Genomic DNA, 23,255 nt, shown 5'->3' with positions numbered 1-23,255 from the left:
GGGCCCATCTGTGCGTGTGTGTCGCGTGTCTGCAACAAAGGCCTGTCTGATGCGGCTGTTGACCCGCTGACGCGAGACAGGCAGAAAGAAACACTCGCGTGCAGGTGATGCGACAGTCGAAATGACGGCCACACGAGAGGAACGCGGTTGGGGGGGGAGTGGGGGGCGAGAAACATCGCGAGGGGAGGCAAACTCACGGGGATTCCGCTAGCCATGACGAGTTGTTGCAACCGCGGTCCGGCGTGGACTCGCTCGACGGGGGGGAAGAGAAGGGGGAGGGGAGTAGAGAGAGTGTGGGCGAGGGGGGGTTGGTGGTGGTAGTGGTGAGGAGGAGGGTGTGTGGAGTGGGTAGATGGATATGAGAGATGATGGATGGACGAGGGAATGCGTGACCGATGGAAGGATCACAGGCGACGGGCGAGCGAGGGGGGCCTTGGGCTGGATGGCCTGGCTGGGGGTTTGGCTCTGGCGCGGTGGGTGTTGTGTTGGGTGTGCGTGCGGTGTTGGGCGGCGCGGGGGATGAGGGCCCTGAAAAAGGCTTTGCAGGCTTTGTAGGTGGGGTGGGGTGGCCTCTTCAGGCGTGGTATTGTCGGCGTGCAAGGGTCACAGGGAGGGAGAGGGGGGGAGGAGCGTGTCTGTACAGAATAGGAAGGGGAGGAGCGTGTTCTGTCTGCACAGAGGGAGAGCGTGACAGATGGAAGTGAGAGAGTGAGAGAGAAGGAGAGAGGAAGCGTGTAATGTGGAGGAGATGGACCGTACTTTTGCAATGTATGGCACACATGGAGACTCTCTCTGGCCTCTCTGGCCTCTCTGGCCACACCCCCACGCAGAGAGATGGCGGCGACAAGGGCAGGAATGGCTGGTCGTTGTCGCCCCCCCCCGCGCGTCATATCCGACATGCCCTGCCAGAAGGGTTGTTTACTGCCATCCACCAGGCCTGCCACCGGGAGTATATTCCCGAAAGCCCGCTCATGGCTCATGGCTCACAGCCAGCCAGCCATGGCCAGCCAGCGCCAGCCACTGCTACAGCCAAAATGCTCCCACCGTACCACCCATGGCCGCCAAGTTGCCTCGTCCAGCCAACGGCCCTGCATCACCTCGACGCCACAGTCGACAGTCTCCTTGATGGTGGGACCGTGACGCGTGCACCCGCAGCGCACAACACCACGACAATGGTCCCCCCCTCGCACTCGCTCCAAAAGGGCAAAGGGGGGCTTGGAGACAGGGGCCGAGAAGGTAGTGTTAGGGCAAAGGACAAGGGACTTGTTTGGTGTGTTGTGCTGTGTCTGTGTCTGTCGTCGTGTTTGTCGTTTGTGCGGATCTGTCGGTCGTCGTCTTCCCCCCCCCTCACACACACACCGTCGCGTCGTCGAAAACGCCACCAAGGTATTGCGGACAGCCTTCCACCCTCTGCATCCCATGTTGCTCCTCCTTGCTCCCTCCCCATGTCGTGTGCAATGTCACTTTTATCAGGACGCCAAAGGTTTTCGTGGCAGCAGGTAGACAGATGGCCGGTGCGAGAATACATGGAGGAGCGAGGGAAAAAAGCAAACAGACGCGTCGTCGCGCGTTTCGCCTTTCTGGGTCCCGCTGTTCGTGTCTGTCTGAGACGAGGTCGGTGGCCTGTGCTGCACGACGGGGGAGGGAGACGATGCGAGCAAAGGCCCCGGTCCGTCCAGAAGCCGTAGTTGGCATCGCATCTTGGCCCCTGCACATGACGGGTCTGTCACCATTGTGTCCCCCCCATGTAATGGCCGTTTGGCGTACGCAGCTCCAGTACGGCCAGTACAGAGAAAATGAGTCTGAGCACCGTGTGTGCTGGACCGGCCATCGTCCTACATTGTCCAGCCCCCCTTGACAACCTCAGACGTGCGTTTGAGTGTACAGACTAGGAGGCCAGGTCCCCCGCTGCGCCGCTGGCCGATACACGCATTTGTCGTCACTGGCCCAGCCGTTCGTGCCGAGTTGAGACCCCGCCAACTCGGCCCCGCATTCTCCATCGTTCCCACCGTACGCACGTCCATGTCTTGATCTACGCCATGCTTCTGGTACAGTAACACCGTTGTCACGCTCTGTCTTGGAGTGGGTTGGCATTTGGGGCCACTGGACTGTACTGTACTGTAGGCTGCCTGCTTGAGGCTTGTAGGACGGCCCGGTGGCCGGTGACTGTCGGACACTGGTGGCGCTCGTCAGACTCCTCGCATCGCTCCGTGCCCGAAAGTGGCGCATTTCCCACGAGAGAGAGAGCATGTCTGTGACTTGTTTGGAGGCTGCAGACAATAAAGCTGATGCTGATGGAGCGTTCTGTTGTGCGCTTGTGGAGTCAACAAGTCGGCGTGTCGACTGGTCTGGCTGCACACCATTGGCTTTTGTCCAGTTCCGTGTGTGTCCAGGTCCGGAATCAACACGACCGTCACACACCCGAGATAGGGAAACAACACATCGAAACATATACACTCCCACTCGCTGTGTTTCAAGGGTGTGGTAAGTAGTCCCACTCATCGATTGACTCGCCTCATAGCCATCACTGGGCAGCGACCGTGCAGAGGACGACTGCACCACTCCACTTCCTCGCCAAGGGGACGGGACAATGTACTCTTTGGACCCTTTGAACATGTACCACATAAATGTCGATGCCAACGTCTGCCCTGGTCGTCATCGATGGGTACGTCCAAACCACCTTCTCAGTCACTATGAGGAGCGTACCCAGTATCCTTGACAACTCCAGCACAACGCAGACAGGTGCAATGTGGCAAAACGAGCCGACCAAAACACCTATACCAGCATTTGTGCCACACAACAAGTGGTTACGTAAAGAATTCCGGAACTAAGGAGCAATAACCAGACGCCCTTATGCACTCAGGTTTGGTTTAAGCGTCAAGAAACCTGGGCCAACGAGCGCGCAACCTCTTGGGTCTCTGGCTTCAGATTGACGCCCGCGGCGCGGGTGATGGCGCCCAACTTACTGCGCACCCCCAAGCCTTGACGTAGGCGGCGCGAAGGCATCACCCTCGCACCACACGTATATGACCACAGTCGTAATGGCTTGGGGTATGCGTCATTAGGATAATAATAGGTTTTGAAATTGGCGCTCTCGGAAAGTTAACCGAGACCGATCACCGTCGTCTCTTTTCTGTCACGCAGTCGCTGTTCGGCCAAGCCCATCTCTCAGGTCGCAGAGTGCATCAGTCCCCTACGGTGTCAATCGGGTCCTTTGCTTGGCCTCGAGAGCTGCAGCGGTTGGCAGAGGAATGCATCCCACTGCCACGGGAAAGGCGCGTCGGGCCGCCGCGCGTGTCGGTTCCAGCTCATCGCCGGGCTCTGCAATTAGGTCCCCCCCCTCCACACGTCACGGCGCGCAGTCCTTGTGCCCCCCCGTTTTCTTTCGCTTCTTACTTCTTCTCTTCACCACTACAACACACACACCCCAGGTCATTCATCATGGACGGTCTCCTCAACTTCGCCGCTAGCCAGCTCTCGTCGCACAGTATGTGCATGTGCGAGCGGACGCGCTGACGTAGCCAGTGCAGCAGGGCCAGCAGGGCCAGCAGCAGCAGCAGCAGGGCAACAACAACGGCCAGAACTACCAGCAGAACCAGGGCCAGCAGCAGCAGCAGAACTACCAGCAGCAGGACAACAACAACAACGGCAACAACAACTACAACAACAACAACAACAACAACAACAACAACAACTACAACGGCAACGGCAACAACAATAACAACAACAACAACAACAACAACAACAACCAGCAGCAGCAGAGCGGCGGTTTCCAGGGTGGTGAGCAGCACAACAGCCAGCAGCAGCAGCAGCAGCAGTCGGGCGGTGGTTTCCAGGCCCAGCAGGGCAGCGCTCGTGAGTATCTTCCGCGAGCGCACCGGACCGAGACAACTCTTCCCGCACACGTATAACAAACGCTTAACGCTTTCCCCCCCACGCAGTCAACTTTTCGTCGCTGCTCGCCGGCGCCAACGCGCAGCACGGTAACGGCGACGCGCTCTCTGGCCTGATCCAGAACGCCATGGGCCACATTGGCAGCAACGTCAACGCCAACTCGTCGGTCAACGAGCAGCAGGTCCAGGAGAACCACGACCAGGCGTACAACCAGGGCAACGCGTCCAACATGTCCGCGTCGGCCATGGGCTCGGCCGCGGCCATCCAGGCCTTCAAGTCGTTTGCGTCGGGCGGCGGCCTCGCGGGTCTCACGGGCGGCAACAGCAACGGCAACGGAAACGCCCAGGGCTCGTCGGGCTCGATGGTGTCCAAGCTCATCGGCATGGCCATGTCCGAGGCCTCCAAGCTCTTCGACAAGTCCGGCGGCGCCGCCAGCGGCGACAAGCAAGACGCCGTCAGCAGTGCAGGTGCGACCATGATGAAGCTCATGGTCCAGAACCAGATCTCGGGCGTGAGTGGTTTTAATTTTGACGGTCTCGTACCCAAAAACCTGCTTTCCAGCCGCTGATATTTTCAGGCCCTCTCCGGTGGCAGCAGCAGCGGCGGCGGCCAGGCCAGCCAGCTCCTCGGCCTCGCCTCCAAGTTCCTCAGCTAAGTGTCGCGGCGAGAAAAACGCAACGACAACGACGCGAGCGCGAGCGCGACGGAGAGGGGAGAGGGGAGAGGCGTAATGGGTCTGGGCGGTAGTGAGATGAACGACTTTACGACGTTTGCCGTGAATAATGAATGCCACATAGCTGCTCCTTGTTTTTCAGATGCACAGAGTCCTATAGCTGAGGCAAGGGTTAGCTGTTCCCTGAGACCGTTGGCCGCATGCTGGCGCCGAACAGATGCTGTGATGAAAAGTCGGAGAGCAATGTACTGTTGACGCAATGTTCGGAGGAAACGCGTGCCGAGACATTGACCGGGCGATCCGCGGATCCGCGTCGTGTCTCTTGGGCGCAATTCACTGAGCACAGAGCACTGCCGCAACGTCCTACAGTTACTCTCTGGATCTGCGTCTCTGGTGGGGCGAGCCTAAACTCGGCTCGTTGCCAAGTTCCTTCGCAGACGAACAAACGACCACGACCTGAAACCAACTGTGTTGTTCTTGTGGCGTAGGAGGGAGGACGGGACAACAGTGACCACACCTAGCAGATCGGTATTCAGCCTTCAGTGGCCAGCGGTCACAGTAGACGCCCGTTCAAATATCTTGTCCACTCTGCCCACCGGGTGCACGCTTGACCGACACGGCGGGCCCACCCTTCCTCCCAGATGTGGGCCACATTTGCCTCTCGTTGCAGGTTTCCTTTGGACAGGACTCAACTGTACTAGCACAGGCCACAGGCCACTGGGTAGGACCGGTCACAGCCGTGACTCACGCCTGCAATCCCGGCTCTCACGGCTGTGACACTCGTAAAGTACAGTACAATAGCTCGAGCGCATTGCATTTGCATGACGGACACACGACGGCGGCGGGTACCCACACATGTTAATCGATTAACAGATGCCACTAAAGGACCGAGGCTACTGCGGTAATTCAAGAACGCGTCGGCCGAAAGCTTGGATTTGCATATTCTTGATTGCTTACCGCGCTGGGAAGGTGGCCTGCCGGCCCGTCAGAGGCCCAGAGAGGCCAGAGGCCTGTGGGCGCGGCCACGGCCCCCCGGGCCAGTGCATTCCTCGCTCGCACATGCCCGTTGCGTACTCAATTGACCAGGTGGCCATGTGGCCAGAGATCCAGAGAGGGACAATCTTGGCTACACAGCAAAACGTGTGTCTCGCCGTCTTATCCACGCCCACGTCCCAGCGTATCAGGACACCGACATTGGTCAGTGTGAGGAGCAGCGATGTGGTCAGGAGGGTCTGGCGGTCAGCCGACATGTCCCCCTTCTTCCCCCAACCGTGGACCCAGCGCTATCAGTCGAGGGCACGCTGGTACCCTACACCACACGCCAGTCCACATCCATGCCACTGCCTACTGCCCCCCTGCTGCTGCTGGACACACTGCACTCTTCGTTCTACCGCTGGCCTGAAACACAGAAGCTGCATGCTCTAATTAGATGTGGGAAATTGTAACTTAGTTGGTGTTGGAGCCGCCAACGACCTTCTTCCAAAGGGGAATCTTCTTCTGCTTCTGGTCGACGGCGTGGCGGACCTCCTCCTCGAGCTCCTCCTCCGAGAGACCGCCGTGGCCGTACCAGACAATAGTAGCAAAGCCGACGAGGAAGGTGATGATGCAGCCGGCAAGGGCGCCAATGGCCTTGGGGGTCCAGTTCATCTTGAGAGGGAAGGGACCCCAGGGCTGGCCGCTAAAGTCGGTGGTCGAGTTGAGGCCGACGACGTTGCCGGTCGACTTCTGGCCCATCTTGGTGCACTGGTCGTACATGACCTGGGGGATGGTGTTGTTGGCCTGGAGGACCTCGGGGGCCTCGACGAAGACGGCGGCAAGACCAGACGACAGGTGCCAGTCAATGTGGCAGTGGAAGAACCACGCACCGGGGTTGTCGGCGCGCCAGCGGAGAACGACCTTGCCTCCGGGGGGAACGGTGATGGTGTCACGACGGGCAGGGTTGGCCTGAATGTCGACGGTCTGGGGGTTGATGACCTCGTCGTCCGAGGTGACGTCAAACGACTTCTCAATGACCTGGAACTCGTGACCGTGGAGGTGGAAGGGGTGGAATCCGGCGTCCCAGTTGAAGAGGGTGAGCTGGATGTTCTGCATGTGCTTGTAGGTCATGACGTTGGTCATGTGGCCGTAAATGTCGGTGTCGTACGAGTCGTTGCCCATCGACGCGGCGGTGAAGAGGGTGGGGACCTTGGGCGTCTGGTAGGTGATGTTCTGGTAGCCACCGTCGAGCGAGAACGAGGCGCGGTTGGTGCCGTCGTCAAAGGTGTCAAAGTAGGCGTGCATGACAAACTCGACGTCAGCGGGAGCCGAGGCCATGATCTCAATGGGACGGAAGTCGGTGTCGTTGATGGTGGGGATGTCGTCGTAGATGACCTCAGTGGCGTTGGCGTTGGCCGAAGCGTACTGGATCTGAACAGTGTTGTTAAGGACAAGGTCCTCGGGGACGGTGTCGTACATGTCCTCGGACTGCATGAACATCATGGCGTAGTTGGTGTTGGTCTCGTTCTTGGCCTGGACGAGGACCGAGTAACGCTGGGCGACCGAGATGGTGAGGACGTCCATGAGGTAGGGCTCGACCTCGACACCGTCGACCTCAATAACGTAAATGTCGTGCTGGTCAATGGCAATGTAGAACATGGCGAGGGCAGCCATGTTGATGATACGGAGACGGTAGCTCTTGCCGGCAGCAAAGGGAATGACGGCGTTGTCGCTGACACCAACACCCGACGAGATCTCCTCGTTCGTGTTGAGGTACTTGTCACCCTGGGCAATGTAGATGACGGCAGACTCGGGAACGGGCTCGGCACCAGTGGGGTTGGTCCAGTGGAGGAAGTCGTTGTCAAGCATGTCCTGGTGCTGACGGTGGTACCAGTCGGAAGCAATCACAGTGTACTCCTCGTCCCAAGTGACATTGTCGGTACGGTTCGCCTTGGGGAGAATGATGTTGGGCGAACGGAGACCGTCGACGTACTGGCCGTTGTAGTGGCCGTGGATCCAGTAAGTACCCTTGTTGAGCGACGTGTCGATGTAGTAGTCGAGGGTCTCGCCGCTGGGGATACCACACTGGGTAACACCGGTAGCACCGTCATAGTAGGTGGTACCGTTGAAGAACATGCCGTGGGCGTGGAGGGCAGTGGGGATGCTGTCATCGCCAAGACCGTTGTAGGCGTGGATCAGGTGGGTGTCACCCTGGGTAGCGTAGAGGATGGGAGGACTAGTAGAATGTCAGTTTTGGTCTGGCCACCACCACCACCACCACTCAAAAAATACTCACGGCCACGAGCCGTTGACACCAATGACGCGACGCTCAAAGAGCTGGTCGGGGTTGGCAGTAGCGTACGAGATGTTCCACCAGTGCTCGATGGTGGCGGCCTTGGCGACGGCCAGGAGGGGGAGGGCCGCGGCAAGGTTGGCGATCATGTTGGATGTTCGCTCAAGCGGGGGCGGGGAGAGGGGAGGGGAAAGGGGGAGGCGGTGGGAGGTTGAGTAAAAGAACTCGACCTGGTGGTGCTGTGGATTATACTGTCGTGGGGAGATGCACGAGGACGGGTCAGCGACCGCTTTTTTAGACTCTCGATGGGACGAAGAGAGGTTGCCGAGAGGGTGGAAGAGAGAAAAACGACGACAGGGGGTGGGGCTGTGAGATCGCAACGGAGCTGGGGCTTAAGGCCTCACGGCGGGCATATCTGATAACAGGGCGGTCCCAAGAACGCAAAAGGACTCACGCTGCTTTTTTCGGGCTCTCTCGGCTCGCACCTCCGCTGATGTGCTTGGCGTGCAGGTCGACAATGTAAGAGCTGGATGTGACTGGTGGGCTGTCGGGTTGGAGAGACCCGAAAGTTGGGAGGGAAACCCAACGCTTGCAAAAGAACCGTGACCTTTTGCCAGCCCCGTCTCTCAGGGGCTCGTTCTGGCCGTTCTGGGCGATGGGCCATTCCGCTCTCAAGCTATCAGATACGAGACCCGGCGCGGGGCATTCGGGTCGCACGGCCGACTGGGGGGGGGGGGCGAAGAACAGCTCTGCTTCTGCGACACACCCATGCACACACTACTACTACTACTGATCCATTGCATTCCTCTGCTTCTCGTTCTCTCTCGCTTGCGATGCGAGAAGAAGCAAAAGGGGCGCGCGGTCAGCCGGCCGTCAGCTGGCCTTGGTCCACTGCAGGATACCAACCATCGTCTGGGCCCAAGTCTCTTCTCTCCGGCGCAGACAATTAGCACCAACACAGAGTTGGTCCGCCTCAATAAAGTGTTGAGCCAAACGAGCAACAAAGGAATGTCCCACCCACCCCCCGCGCACCCAGCAGCGGCCGACCACAGGGTCGCCGACACATCTCTCTGCATTCAGCATGCCAGAATGGACAGGGCATGCAGCAAGACAAGGCACACGAGGAAGAGAAGCGACACCGGAGGCATGCCGGCCGCGTACGATTAATTGGCTCCACAGTGGCGGTGACGGCCGAAATGATTAGAGCGTGGTGATTGGTGTGTTGCAACGTTTCGACCGATTCGAGCCAAAAGCGGGGGGTCAGTCGGCGACAACAACTGGTTCCATATTTTGGCACGGGACCGTGGCTCACGGCGGTACGGCGGAGAGCCGCGGGCTATGTCATGGAGTAATGACAGAGTGGTGCTAGAGCGAAAGCCGAGACCCACCACACAGAGGCCACACAGGCTTCCGTTGGCTGCTGGATATACTTCTTGCAGCACGTCCTTGGTCGCATGGCGTCGGATCCCAAAAACATGCATGCCTGGTGCTACTTTGTTAAAGTATCTTGGACAAGCCCTGTGTCTTGGCCATGGCAGCAGTCATGACAGCAAACACACCCACGTCCTTACGATGAGGCTCCCACAGACGTCATCGGAGGGAACGCAGCAACCCACAAAAGAACCGAACAGGGCAGGTTGGCACTAGAGGGTAAGCGACCTGGGGTCAAAGCAGTTACGTGGCTATAAACTGCACATTCAAGATGCTCGGCGGCCATCCTCACTGACAAGAAACTGCAGGCCGATGCAAGGCTGCCGAACAGCTTTGGGCTGACCCCATGCGATTCCACAGAGCTGGCTGTGTTAACGATGTGGCGGACCAGACACGTGAACAGTCGCATTGACGAGCAACGCTGCCACTCTGCTTCACTGTTTGCTCACTTGCCTCGAAACCAAAGCCATGCGTTCTCCATGCGACCGTCGGACCTGCGACCTGCCAAGCCGACTCCTAGTTCAAAGGTAGCCGCCAAGGCTCGCACTGCGGCGTGGTTTCCCCGGTCTGCACGCACCCAATCCCAGCATAGACGACGGGGCCTTGGCGTCGGGTTCCACCCGTGCACCAGAACCGGACCATACAACCGAGGCGCGCTCAGCCATCGTACTTGATTTTTTTGACCGCACTCCGTTCAGCCTTGGCAGGCAAGGGACAGCGTTTTGAAAATTTCTGAACGTTGGGAACCAGCGTCGGGTGGCACAGCAGCTGAGCAGGCTGCCAGCTGCCCAGGGTCCCGGTGTCAGACTACTGCAACGGTGTCGCCGTCCACCCACCCTGTACGCCGTGGCCAAGGGGAGTCGTCCTGTTGGCCTGTTGTATACGCCGAGACCGCCCTCACAGGGCCCGGTCTCTTGGGACCCTCGCCGTGGCAGACTTGAGACTGGCTGGCGTCAGTCGGAAAGTCATGTCCGCCGTGTGTGGAGAGCTGGACAGGTCCGGGGCCGCTTTGAGCATTAGAGACCGGCCGATGCAGCGTCAGTGGCCACTGCTGTGTGAGAGCCAGATCGCCGGGATGACCCGGGTGGGCCGAGGAGAGCGATGGACGTGACGGCCGCAGGACCAAGTCCGTTCCGAACGCTGGTACGCTGGCTTCTTTCCTGCTCTCCATTTCTTGACCGAACATTTTTGTTTCTTGAACCAACACATTCGTCCTCGACGAAAAAAAAAAATGAACACAAGGTCCACTCCCCTCACGAACACATACCACCGTCCATCTCCTCGTCTCTCCCCTCCACCTCCACCGCTGCCACTCCACCTCGGCAGTGAGTGTGTAGTGGAGCACAGCTGGCTAACCGATGTGTGGCGGCGGTGGAGGTCTGCTTCTTCTGACAGTTCTTTGTGCCGTACGGGAACACGCCGGTCAAGTAGCCAGTTTACCTTGCGTTGCCCCGCCTCGTGTCGTTATCACGGTTCTTTGTCAGTCATGACGTCCTCTGCCGTGGAGAACAGGTCATGTGTGGGGGGGGGACCGGCGGGTTGTGTGGAGACTTGACTTGGCGACACCCCCACGGCGAGAAGAACGGCAATGCCGCGGCACAAGCGGGGGCACAGTGGCGGTCGTCTGTGGTTCACGGCCGTGGGCATTGGCGGGCGCGTCGCCCGTGCTACACGCGATGACATACAGGCCGCAATGTTAACGCGCGTCACCAACGGATTCTGGCACTTTGTGAATCCCGGATTGATGTCGATGTCCGTCGTGGTGTGGAGCGACGGCGACCAGCTCGGCGGCTATCTACCTGCCACGCTGATTACGCATATTCACATCATCGAGATTGGTTCCGTTTGGAGCTTTGTGGACTGACTTTGTATTGGGCATGCGTGTTCTTCTAAATGGCTCTCACTGTGTGTTGCGATTGATATGGGTACTGGCAATCTATCCTGGTTACTTGTGCCTGTTGCGATGCCGCCGTTGCGTTGCGCCAGAGAGAGCAACATCGCAACATCGCAACGCAAATATGGCAAAGATGGAGGCCTCCACCGCGGTCCCTTCGCTTAAGCTGTGGCTGGGCTTTTCCGCGGCACGTCAGCCAGTCGTAAATGGCATTACTCTTGCCCGCAAATGCCCATTACAAGCACACCCCACATCCATTAGACGATGGGCTCCATCGACCAAGGTCCGCGCCACCCGGGCAAGCGCGCAACCCCCGCGTTGCGCGCACCAGTCTCGGCGTATACCGACTCGGCATCGTTCGGCACGGCTTTGCATTTTGGTACCACTGGCGCCGCTTGCTCCAGGATCCAGGACGCAAACCCCGCGTCGACATGTGATCCCAAAAAAAGGCCTCTGCTGTCATGCCCCTTGCGATGGGTTGCAGCAATTCAGCAGCAGCAGCAGCGGTGCAGCGGCCTTGCCCGCCCGCCATGCTGATCCGGCGCCGGTGATCTCCACAGATTCTGACTCATATGGTCGGTGGGTAACTCGTCAAAGGAGGACGAGAGAGTCGTTTATATGGGTGCGAGTCGTGCTGCATGACTAACCAGTGTCCCACTACTGTTAAAACCAGCCCGCCAGCGACAACAGTTGTCCGCTATCCCAGCTACCACCTTCGCTCCCAGCATGACGCTGAGCCGACAGACCACCGACAACGAGGGTGTCACTCTGGCAGATTTCTCCCACACCACCACAACCACTACGACCAGCAGCACCTACCCCACTGGCCTCCACCGCACGCCCACCGCGACATACGACGGGCAAGACAACTTTGCAGCTGTCGAGACCAGCAGCACGCCGTCCACGGCCACGATGGCGTCCACGCCCACTTCCACTGACCCCAGCAACGGCTTTGACCCCGAAAAGGACATTGACGCCGCCGAGAAGGCTCCATACACACACACGACGGTGAATGCCAAGCTGCCAGACGGGTGCAACTATGGCGACCTCTCGCGGTCGGACGGCAGCGTCGAGCGCGTCATCTGGGTCGACTTTGCGCCTGGCTCACGAGAAAACCCCTTCTACTTTTCCCGCAGCCGCAAGCTCGGCATCACGATCGTAGCCACCTTCTTCACCTTTATGACAGGTACGTACCCAACCACCCCCTCTCGCCCCGGCCTGCTGGCCGGGCGGGCGGCCCCGGACCGCAAGCATGAACCACACCAGCTGACCTCTTGTCTTTCTCTTTCAGCATACACCACTGCGGCCTATGCCATCTCGGCCAAGCCCATGTGCGCCGAGCTCGGGTGTGGCACGGTGATTGTCGAGGGTGGAGTGGCGCTGTATGCGTTTGGGTTTGGCATCTTCCCGCTCGTCCTCGCGCCCCTGTCGGAAGAGTTTGGCCGCAGGTGGACGTACACTGCTGCCGTGTTCATCTTCATGGTGTTCCAGATCCCCATTGCGCTGGCCAAGAACAGCGCCACGGTGCTCGTGGACCGTTTCCTCCTCGGCGCGGCTGGTTCCGTGGGAGCCACCTTGGTCGGTGGCACCATTTCCGACATTTACGTGCCCAGCAAGCGCGGTCTCCCCATGGCCCTGTTTGGCTTCTGTGCCATCTTTGGCACGGGAGCAGGCGCCACTACCATGGCATGGGTCGTCGAGCGCGTCGGCTGGCGCTGGGTCCACTGGGCCCAGATGAGTGGGTAGCACTGAACCAATTTGCATGCAGTCGCTAACACCCGTGCGACAGTCGCCATGGGCATCTTCTTCCCCATCGTCGTTGTCGTCATGCGCGAGACGCGCGCCACGGTCCTGCTCCGCCGCAAGGCGCACCAGCTCCGCGTGGACCGCGGCATGGCCGACGGCGCGCGCTACCTCGCCCGCAGCGAGATTGACAAGGACAAGTTCCTCACCGCCATCATGCACTCGATCTCGCGCCCGATCGTCTTCCTCGTCACAGAGCCGATCGTCACCTTTTTCTCGCTGTGGGTCGCCCTCGGCTGGGGCGTGTTCTACACCCAGATCGCAGGTATCCCCTACACGTTCCAGAAGCTGCACGGGTTCGGCATCATTGGCGTCGGCCAGGTGTACTGGACCATCTGCCTCGGCGGCGTGCTGGGCTTTGGGGCCAACTTTATCCAAGAGCACATTTACCGCAAAAAGGCACCAAAGTACGGCGTCGAGGCGCGCCTCTACGCGCCCATGGTGGCCGGTATCCTGTTCGCCTTGGGATGCTTCGTTACGGGCTTTACCAGCCTGTCGTACGTCCACTGGATCGGCCCGTGTGTCGGTGTGACCATGGTCTTGAGTGAGTCGAGTCGAGTCTCTCCCTTTTTATCGATGGCCCCCCAAACTGACCCGTTCCCCCAGCGGCCGTCATGATCATCTACATCACCGCCTTCACCTACCTTTCCGAGTGCTATGGCGCGTACGCCTCGTCGGCCATTGCCGGCCAGTCCTTCCTGCGCAACATGTTTGGCGGCTCGTTTTCGTTCTTTACGGAACAAATGTTCGAGGCCATGACCGTCCGCTGGGCGCTGGTCATGATGGGCGGTGTGGCGGCGCTGCTCGCGCTCGTCCCCTTCATTGCCTTCTTCTACGGCCCCCAGCTCCGCGCGCGGTCCAAGTACTCGCGTCTCTTGATGCAGCAGGAGCGCGATGCGATCGAAAAGGAGCGTAGGGAACGCGAGGCCCGCGGCATGGACACGACAGAGGCAGAGGACCTCGAGGGCGACGCAAACGAGGAGACCATGGAGCGCGCAATGTCGCACGCAATGTCCATCCACTCCATCCACCCGGCCGTGCCGGTGTAGGAGGCCGGGGCGGGGGCGGGGGCAAGGTAGTGTAGGGCAGATCTCAGCAGTTAGAATGTATCTAGAGGACCTCACAGGTATTGTTAATTGTCGTTGTATCCACAGATGGGTATCACATGCATTTTGGAACTTTATCAGTCCCGCGCACGGCATGTAGCGCTCGTGTCTACTTCTTCGTCTTGTCTTGTCTCTGTCTCTCCGTCTCTCGCAAAGCGACTCGAGGGACTCTGGGTGGGAATGAAATCGACAAGTGTCCGTCGTCTGCGTCATTCCCTTGCCCGTCTCGCTGTCTCGCGCTTTACGCCGTCTTGCCCGCGCTGGCCTTTTTCCTGGCCTCAGCGGCGCTGACCTTGGCGAAGAAGGCGCCAATGCCGGCCAGGCCGGCGAGGAGGAGGAGCGCCGGGCCGCGGGTGGCCCACTTGCGGTCGGGGAACAGGTCCTGGAGGGCCGACGCCTCGTCGACAAAGGGCTGGGTGTATGAGCTTTGGGACAACCACATATCGAAGGGCGTTAGCTCACGAGGAGGAGGGCCCAGGTGGTGTAGTAGATAAACACAAAGGCGGCAACTGCGAGCATGGCCGCGCCGAGGAGCTTGTCCGAAGTCGCCTGGAGGAAGCGCATCAGGACGTCAGGAGGGGGTTGGGAGCCGCCGTTGTTGAGGTGAGGATGACGTGGAAGCGCGGGCAACAAGGGGAGAATAGGAGATCAAATGTCAGCAGTGGCACAGTCGCTGGCCCGTGTGAGTGCTCACCATCTTGCTAGCGAACGATGTAGACGTTGGGTGTTGTTGCTGGGTTTCAATGTCGGTCGCGAATTGGCATATGGAGTGTCGCGTTCGACCTCCACGCGGACAGCACTCATGTCCCAATATTTGATCCCGCTCAGATCGAGCCCCGCTGCTGCTGACCGATGGACTGGAATCGCGAGGGATTGTTGAGATTGATTTTGTTTGTTCTTCTCCCACTTGTCTTGTTACGAACTCAACAACCACAACCACCTGCAGTAGTGTAATCACCCGTTTACTCTTGACGATATGCGCCAATGAGGATACGGATCGCTGCAAGAAGTGAAGCTTGGGCCACAGTTGTTGCGGCGGCCCACACCTCCCGAGGAAGGCCCCGGGATGGAATGGGCTCTCCTGTTTATGTCTCGCCCAAGTACTCTCATGCCTCACCAGCGACTACGTACGCAACAGCGTTATTCTATGGGAATGTCACTGCAACTCGAAGACATCCTTGATCTCAAATTTCCACTGCACTGGGTAAAATTACTACGACACAACGGCGACATCCGCCGTTACGGTTCCATTGAATGCCAGAGGTGGAGTCCAATATCCTTGTCTACTTCCTCGTTCTCATTGTTGTACTCGGCACTCCGTTCCGGATCACCAGCAGTTTCTGACGGTGGGCCTGAACCAAAGTCGTAGTACAATGATGAGATGAGTACGTCGACATGGATATCGGCTCCGTAAGTAACTTGGAAGACTCTGCGTTGGGGGACCAGTTATACATCTTACTCGGATGCTTGCACACTCCTGCGATTAACAGTGGCTGAGAATGCGGGCGTGCTGCTACCAGTCGCGATAGCCGTTCAGTAGGGGTTTAGTGGTCGTGTGTGGCAACCATGGCAAGGTGCGATGTATTCCAGCCAAACTGCGAACAACGCACATGAAAGCAGTTTCTCAGTCTACATTCTCGCCCTTCTCCCCAACGGCCACATGTGCCGCGATGGGACAGTTGGAGTGACCTCTAAAGCCAGGTTTCCAGGTGTCCAGTGTTACCGTCATCTGCAGGCAAAGTTATCCTGCGGCGTACCGTAATGTTTTGTGATTACGGGAGCGAGGAGTGAGATCAATGTGATGCTAGTGTGATTGACGTCTGGCTGCAACCCCGACTGACTCGGCTCTGGGACTCATCCCGAGTTGCACGCCCCGTCACCTAGCGAGGTGATGCCAACTGGGGGAGGGGACGGTTGTGGAACCATCGCACGACTGAGAAACTCGTAATTTATTTGTTGCGAGCGCTGGTTGCGACAAGCGCCCGGTCGCCAACCACGCCCACAAATCATAGGTCATCAATGAGCCTACGCCCCACCTCTGCCTCCACTCTGACATCCGTACCTCCCTGGAGTAGGGCAGATGGCAGTCCGCCGCGACTTTGGACCCAACGTCTTTTTCTCGGGGAAGCGCGACGATGGGGTTGGAGTTGGACCCTTTTGGGCTGTCATCCAGTCGGACGACGCCGAATGCCGAACCAAATAAACGCCGCACACGATGGACGGTCCAGTGTAGCCAGCGTCAGCCAGGTGTCCGCGCTGCTTCTTCCCCACTCCGTTGATCGCTCGCTGTGTCGTCAGATTGTATGTTTTTGTTCTCGAGAAGTAAGCGACGCATAGTCTATGAAGGTCGCGAAATAGCGCCCGTACTTGTCGCAGCCACTTTTCATTGTCGGTGTGTGGCACCACCGGTCTCCCAACCATAATTCATAACCGAACAACCGGGTGGGGACGCGAGGTTTAATCTTGTTGCTTGAAACTTGCTTGTCAATGGCTCTGCCGGCGGCGTCCACACCCCCCCGCCGGATCAGGTCGTGCGCTCTCTGTACGCGTCCTGTGAGACTTTCTTATTGTTGATACCACGCGAGCCAATGCTAGCACACCCCTGTCTGGCAGAATGGCGCGACATCGGCGACTCCCGCATAAAGTGGACGCGATGGTTGCGCAGTAGTGTACGCGTGGGTGGTGGTGGTGGTGGTGGGTCGGGGAGAAAGGCGCGTGTGATTGCCGGCGCCGTCGCCGCCGGCCAAGTGCGAAAAGGGCGAAGCGGGGTTCGTGGACCTGACCGAGGGGGAGAGAGGGCTGGATTGTGATCGTGGGAGGGGGCGGGGATGACGCGGGAGCAGGTGTGTGTGAGTGTGCATGTGCAAAGGCTAGAAGAGAGGAAGCAAAACGGCGGCCGCACGATCACGACCGACGCGTTGTGCGTGTGCCGCCAGCAGCCAGAGCATCGATGACGCTTGTTCTCTTTTACCGGCACCCGTGTCAGCCGGTGCAGCCGGTGGGCGCGCGCGGGGGCGAAAAAGGCCCCGTGGAGGTGTGGGAGATGGTTTGGCTGGAGCGTTATTGGGCGGCCGCATCGAGCCCACCCAGCGCGGCCCAGCGCCAGCACCCGGCTATCCCACACGCTCGTCTGCCCGGAACGGCCATACCACCCACCCACCGCTTGACGCCTTTTGAACGGGAGGACACGTTCACTGGATCTCTTCTCTTCTTCCATCCACACCCAGTCTTAGACATCAGCTCTCCCTCTCTCTCGCTCTCCTCTCCACGGCAGCACAAAAACAACTCCACCTGCCCTCCACATAATAACAACGTGAGCACCCTCTGGCCATGACATTGTCGCCGCCCACACGCTGACATGCCCTTTCCCCGATCACAGCTTGCCACTTTCCCACCCATTTTAGCACAACCCCCCTCAATGTCTGCCAAGGTTATCGTCGTCGGCGGTGGCCTGTCCGGTCTCTCGGCCGCCCACACCGTTCTCGAGCGTGGTGGCAACGTCGTGAGTAGCAGATGCAGATGTGTGGCGTGTGAGATCTGTGTGTTAACGCCTTCATCAGCTCCTCCTCGACAAGAACTCGTTCATGGGTGTAAGTAAACCTCCCCCGCTCCCCGAACTCGGGCCTCCCATGACTGACACTCTTCTCTAGGGTAACTCCACCAAGGCTACCTCTGGTATCAACGGTGCCAACACCCAGGTGAGTGTGGAGTGGAGAAAAAAGGGAGTCGTAACGCATAGATCGCATACTGACACCCACGCCAGGCTCAGCAGGTTAGTCTCAAAGCTTCGTCTCCGCGGGGGCGATTGCCGTCGTCAAAGTCTATTGAGAAACCCCATACTGACATGCTGGTAGGACCTCGGCATCCCCGACACCTCGGCCAAGTTGTAAGTAGCAGTTGGGGACCACCGGGTGCGAGCACGGCCGCTGACAGCCGCAGCTTTGCCGACACCAAGAAGTCGGCTCGTGAGCTCGCCCGTGACGACCTGATCCACGTCCTCACCTACCGTTCGGGTGACGCCGTCAACTGGCTCGTTGAGCGCTTCGACCTTGACCTCTCCAAGGTCTCGCGTCTTGGTGGCCACTCGGAGAAGCGCACCCACCGTGGTGGTGCCCAGTTCCCCGGTATGACCATCACCTACGCTCTCATGGAGAAGCTCGAGGACATTGCCGTTGCCAAGCCCGACCGTGCTCAGAGTAAGTTGGATTGGAAACAGATCCCACACAAACAGAGGCTGACATGTTTCTTCCCTCTCCAGTCAAGAAGAAGGCCAACGTCAAGCAGCTCCTCAAGGAGGGCGACAAGGTTGTTGGTGTCGAGTACACCCACAACGGCCAGACCCTCAAGGAGTACGGTGTTGTCATCCTTGCCACTGGTGGTTACGCCGCCGACTTCACCGAGGACTCGCTCCTCAAGAAGTACCGCCCCGAGTACTTTGACCTGCCCACCACCAACGGTGACCACTGCACCGGTGACGGCCAGAAGATGGCCATGAAGATCGGTGCCAAGGGTATCGACCTCGAGAAGGTTCAGGTTCACCCCACCGGTCTCGTCGACCCCAAGGACCCCGAGGCCAAGGTCAAGTTCCTTGCCGCCGAGGCGCTCCGTGGTGTCGGTGGTCTCCTCATTGACAACACTGGTAACCGTTTCGTCGACGAGCTCCAGCACCGTGACTTTGTCACCAACAAGATGTGGGAGAACAACAAGTTCCCCGTCCGTCTCATCCTCAACTCGGAGTCATCCAAGGAGATTGAGTGGCACTGCAAGCACTACGTTGGCCGTGGCCTCATGAAGAAGTTCAACTCGGGTGCCGAGCTCGCCAAGGAGATTGGCGTCGACCCCTCGGTGCTCAAGAAGACCTTTGACGACCACAACCGCTACTCCAAGGCCCCCGGCACCGACCCCTTCGGCAAGAAGTTCTTCTCGGGCGGTGACTTTAGCATGGACGACTCGTTCAACGTCGCCCTCATGACCCCCGTCCTCCACTACACCATGGGTGGTCTCGAGATTGGCCCCGACTCGGCCGTCCACGGCGAGAACGCCGCCCCCGTTCCCGGCCTCTACGCATGTGGTGAGGTTGCCGGCGGTGTCCACGGTGCCAACCGTCTCGGTGGCTCGTCGCTCCTTGGCTGTGTCGTCTTCGGCCGTGTCGCCGGTGACTCGGCCTCGTCGTACCTCCTCTCGGAGCTCACCGGCGAGCGCGCTGCCGGCCGTCTCGCCACCATCGGCGACCACCTCCTCGAGACCAAGATCCGCGTCGACCCCGCCTCCAAGGCCGTCAACCTGGAGTTCTCGTGGGCCGGTTCGGGCTCGGCCGCCCCCGTCGTCGCTTCGGCCCCCGCCCCCGCCGCTGCCCCCGTCGCTGCTGCTGCTGCTGCCCCCGCCGCTGAGGCCGCCCCCGCCGCTGCTCCCGCCCCCAAGTCGGGCGAGTACACCGTCGAGGAGGTTGCCAAGCACAACAAGGAGAACGACTGCTGGGTCATCATCGGCAACGACGTCCTCGACGTCACCTCCTTCCTGAATGACCACCCCGGAGGTGCCAAGGCCATCCTGTAAGTTGACAAGAGGAGGGGAGAAGTGCCACCCGAAACAATGGCTTGTGCCACTCCACGCAACCTTGCGTCAAACACTCCATACTAACGCCCATCACAGTCTCTACGCCGGCCGCGACGCCACCGAGGAGTTTGAGATGATCCACCCTTCGGACGTCATCCAGAAGTACGCACCCGAGTGTGTCATCGGTACCGTGAAGAAGTAAGATGGGCGTAGAGAGACATCGTTGTAGCGTTTTGTAGTCTCGAGAATGGCAGGAAGTTACCCCCTCAACTCTCCCAACTTGGCCAACGTCCAACTCGTCCAAGTGGCATGTCAGCTGTTTGCATGCTGACAGATGTGTGTAACCCGACGTCGCAGCGCGGTAGGGGCTTCCAGTAAGCATTCTCCTGGGGGCTCCATTCCAGTGCTGCCAGCCACACGTCGCCCCCCGTCTGAGGACAATAACGCGCGCACGCCAAGCACGTCCCTGCGAGCTGGTGGATCGTCTGTCCGCGAGCTCCACGCCCGACGAGCCGGCCACCGCCGACCCATACCCGCTGCGGCGACTTGGGTCCCCCAGCCCAGTCTCCCAGTCGCCCAGTCGCCCTCCACCGAACAGTGGGGTGGGGGTAACCGGTTGGACGGAGGTAACGGAGCCGGCCCGGGGGTTGGTGGCGGACCATCCATCGCCAAGAGCTACGTAAGTGCGTGTGGCAACATGCGTGGCCGGCCGGTGTGGCAAACGGCCGGAGGCGACGGCGCGCCCGGCCGCACGTTGTATTATCTACAGAAAATGGCATTTGGAATCATCTATGTACATGCTGCGTCGTGCTTCTTAATGTCTCCTTTTGTCTCCTCTCCTCTCTTGCCGTCTGAGCGGACTGTCTTCTCCTCCCTCGGTATACATCGTCGTCGTCGCTTTGGCGCAACCCCCCTGGGTCGCTCCTGTCGCTCCTGTCGCGTCCCAGCACCCCCGCCTAGGTGTACTTGACCGCCACGGTGAGGCTGAAGGGGAGGTTGGGGTCGGTGACCACAATCTCCTCTCCTTCCTCGAGGAGCTCCGGCAGCGTCTTTTCGAGGTTGGGCTTGGTGGCCTCGTACAGCTGCGGCGGGGCCTGGAAGAAGAGCGGGCGGGCGTCGCTGTACGCCAGCGAGGGCCTCTTGATCTGCAAGTCTTGGCGCAGGCCGATCCACTCCACGAGCCGCTCCAGCGTCCAGTCACGCCCGACTTCGGCGGTGATGGACTCGCCGCCGCACACGGGGCATTCGGGGCGCTGCTCGTGCTGGAACGTAAACGTGTACAGCGAGTCGTTGCCGACGTACTGGGTGTGGGTTAGCTGGAGAACCTCACTTAACCCACCATCATGTAGTTGTCGAGGTACGGCGCGCACGAGGTGGCGATTTTGAGCGCCTCGTTGCAGCAGGACGCTGGGATGTCAGGTTTGTCTACATATGTGCCAAAACTCACCGGCAATGATGGCGTTCGTGCTCGCAATCGCGGGAATGATGTTCTTGACCACACCCTGGGTGAGAGCCCAGGTGACACCCTCAATGTTGAACTCGTTGGCGCGCTTCGAGGCAATGTTGTACAGCCACTCGATGTGGTCCGGGTCATCGGTGTCCAGCTTCTTCTCCTTCCAGACACGCGGCCACTCGAGCACGCTTGCCCACTCGATGCAATGCTCGGGAAGACGGGGCGTGTTGGCAATGGTGCAGATGGGGAACGCGGTGGGCGGGGTGAGCATGTCGATGGAACACTCGTAGCAGCTGGTGACCGTGGGGAGGATGACGCGCGCCTGGCCCTTGAATCCTGCGAGTTAGCTTTTCCGGGAAGCAGAAGTTAACTCACCCTCAGTGCCACCGTCAATGAGCGGCTTGAGACTCTTCTCGTTCTCCATGTCAACCATGGACACGAGGGTGGCGTTGATCCAGCGACGCGCCGAGATCGAGTCGAGGCCAGCAATGACAATGTCAAACTGCATGTAGAACGAGATGGGGTGGTCCTGGATCTTGCTGTGGTGAGGGGTCACCTTGATACCGGGGACACGCTTCATGATAAAGTCGGCAGCAACCATGGCCTTGGACTTGCCAACGTCGGTCTCACGGAAGAGGAACTGACGGTTGAGGTTGGAAATGTCAATGGTGTCCATGTCAATGACGTGGATGTCACTGAACCCAGTGAGAGCGAGGTTCTGGAGAATCTCGCAGCCAAGACCACCAGCGCCAATGACAAGAATCTTGGCCGTCTTGCGCAGAGACTCCTTGGCCTGGGAACGTTTAGTATATCGGCTGACATTGAGACCGCAGACAGGGACTTACCGCCGCGCTCGAGTACTCGTCGTTGGTCCATGCTCCTCCACGTTCAAGAAGCTTGTTCATGTGCGCGTAGCGAGACTCGTCTTTAACGTTGTACTGGCTTTGGCTTTTTGTTAGAACAAAAAAGGCATACATTAGTTATGACAACCACTACGGCGCGATATAGGCTACGCTTACTTGGCTGGAAGGTCCTGGAGCATGACACGCCAGATGGCCGAGCCTACACGGCCGACACCCTCGCCGCCCTGCCCGTCCTTTCCAGGAAGGCGGCGGCGGGCCTCAACAGTGGTCTCGTCGTCAAAGATGCCTTGAGACGAGCGCACGTTGACCATCTCGGTCACGATACCGGGCGTGAACTCGGGGTGGCCCTGGATGGTCAAGACGCGGGCAAGGGGGTTCTCGGGGGTCGAGTCGGGGTGGAGCTTGACAAACGAGTGGATGGGGTAGCGAGGGGTGCTGAGAAGGAGCTGGCAGCCGGGTGGAGTCTCGGGGACATTGTCCTTGTGCATCTGCTCGGTGTACTGTGGTGTGTAAGCTGAGCTGTATTGGTGCATACTCACGATCTTCTCCTGGCCATTCTGGCAGACCGAGTCGGACCACCAATAGCGTCCCTCCGGGGTGGGGGTGGCGCCGTAGACTCCAACCTCCCAGCCGTTGTCACCGCGGACACACTTGCCACCAAGCGCAAGGGAAATGATCTGGTGGCCAAAGCACACGCCGATCACCTTGATGTGCTGAGTCTGCGGCTGGGTGGCAATCTCGCGCACAAACTTGATGAGGGTAGGTGCAAAGGTGCTCTCCGGGTCGTGAGCAGTGTGCTCTGGAAGAGTGCTGTTAGCAAGTATCACAGCAAAAAGCACTCACTAGAGCCGGTGAGCATCAAGACGTCATATCCATCAGCCGAGCCCGGGACGAAGCGCCTGAGTGCTGGGAATTCGAGCTTGTCGACGACATTGTAAGGCTCCACAATGAGCTCAGTGTTGGCAGCTACGGCCGCGTCAGGGTACGCGCCGAGAGCCTCTGTGAGCCACCTCTTGTAGATCTCGTAGTCTTTGACTTGTCAGCAACGGGGAGTGCCGGCAAGGGGAGCACTCACAGGTGGGGCCAAACTTGTCAGCGACCTGGGGAAGCTTGTATGTTAGCTTTGTAGAGGTGTGTAGGAAAGCTTACTGGATTGTCGCAGAGAAGGAGGGCGACGCGGACGACGCGCTTGGTGACGGTCATGGTGATGCGGGGTGGTTGGAGAGGGAGGGAAGGCAAGTGAGTCGACAACACGGTGGAGGTTAAGTACTCGCTGTCTTGTGGCGCCGTTGTTTGGCACCCCCCGTTAAGCTT

At 59.3% G+C, this 23,255-nt stretch overlaps 6 protein-coding genes across 6 annotated transcripts; 3 read left to right on the top strand and 3 right to left on the bottom strand.

The window, feature by feature from the left end:
• Positions 1–3,441: 3,441 nt before the first annotated feature.
• EHS24_007113 (uncharacterized protein) lies at positions 3,442–4,549 on the top strand (the record flags this gene model as incomplete). The annotated part of the gene is made up of 4 exons (XM_028622489.1): positions 3,442–3,487; positions 3,526–3,855; positions 3,942–4,405; positions 4,472–4,549. The coding sequence occupies 4 exons, from the start codon at positions 3,442–3,444 to the stop codon at positions 4,547–4,549; spliced, it is 918 nt and encodes a 305-aa protein (XP_028477381.1).
• Positions 4,550–6,013: 1,464 nt separating this feature from the next.
• Positions 6,014–7,984, bottom strand: FET3 (ferroxidase fet3; the record flags this gene model as incomplete). Its single annotated transcript, XM_028622488.1, has 2 exons — positions 6,014–7,778; positions 7,839–7,984. The coding sequence occupies 2 exons, from the start codon at positions 7,982–7,984 to the stop codon at positions 6,014–6,016; spliced, it is 1,911 nt and encodes a 636-aa protein (XP_028477380.1).
• A 3,902-nt stretch (positions 7,985–11,886) lies between these two features.
• EHS24_007111 (uncharacterized protein) lies at positions 11,887–14,012 on the top strand (the record flags this gene model as incomplete). The annotated part of the gene is made up of 4 exons (XM_028622487.1): positions 11,887–12,346; positions 12,452–12,898; positions 12,950–13,507; positions 13,570–14,012. The coding sequence occupies 4 exons, from the start codon at positions 11,887–11,889 to the stop codon at positions 14,010–14,012; spliced, it is 1,908 nt and encodes a 635-aa protein (XP_028477379.1).
• Positions 14,013–14,310: 298 nt separating this feature from the next.
• On the bottom strand, positions 14,311–14,633 carry EHS24_007110 (uncharacterized protein; the record flags this gene model as incomplete). Its single annotated transcript, XM_028622486.1, has 2 exons — positions 14,311–14,481; positions 14,532–14,633. 2 exons carry the CDS (start codon positions 14,631–14,633, stop codon positions 14,311–14,313), a joined length of 273 nt encoding a protein of 90 aa, XP_028477378.1.
• Positions 14,634–17,487: 2,854 nt separating this feature from the next.
• Positions 17,488–19,827, top strand: EHS24_007109 (uncharacterized protein; the record flags this gene model as incomplete). Its single annotated transcript, XM_028622485.1, has 8 exons — positions 17,488–17,571; positions 17,630–17,659; positions 17,720–17,767; positions 17,833–17,841; positions 17,924–17,955; positions 18,009–18,265; positions 18,328–19,621; positions 19,722–19,827. The coding sequence occupies 8 exons, from the start codon at positions 17,488–17,490 to the stop codon at positions 19,825–19,827; spliced, it is 1,860 nt and encodes a 619-aa protein (XP_028477377.1).
• Positions 19,828–20,581: 754 nt separating this feature from the next.
• On the bottom strand, positions 20,582–23,144 carry EHS24_007108 (uncharacterized protein; the record flags this gene model as incomplete). The annotated part of the gene is made up of 10 exons (XM_028622484.1): positions 20,582–20,926; positions 20,965–21,032; positions 21,073–21,414; positions 21,454–21,871; positions 21,924–22,020; positions 22,098–22,441; positions 22,481–22,740; positions 22,785–22,970; positions 23,017–23,041; positions 23,091–23,144. The coding sequence occupies 10 exons, from the start codon at positions 23,142–23,144 to the stop codon at positions 20,582–20,584; spliced, it is 2,139 nt and encodes a 712-aa protein (XP_028477376.1).
• Between the last annotated feature and the right edge of the window lie 111 nt (positions 23,145–23,255).

The sequence above is a fragment of the Apiotrichum porosum genome (genome assembly GCF_003942205.1).
Source record: "Apiotrichum porosum strain DSM 27194 chromosome Unknown scaffold_4, whole genome shotgun sequence".
Classification (NCBI taxonomy): Eukaryota; Fungi; Basidiomycota; class Tremellomycetes; order Trichosporonales; family Trichosporonaceae; genus Apiotrichum; species Apiotrichum porosum.
Note: the sequence above shows the minus strand (reverse complement) of the source record. Positions and strands in the feature narration are given on the sequence as shown.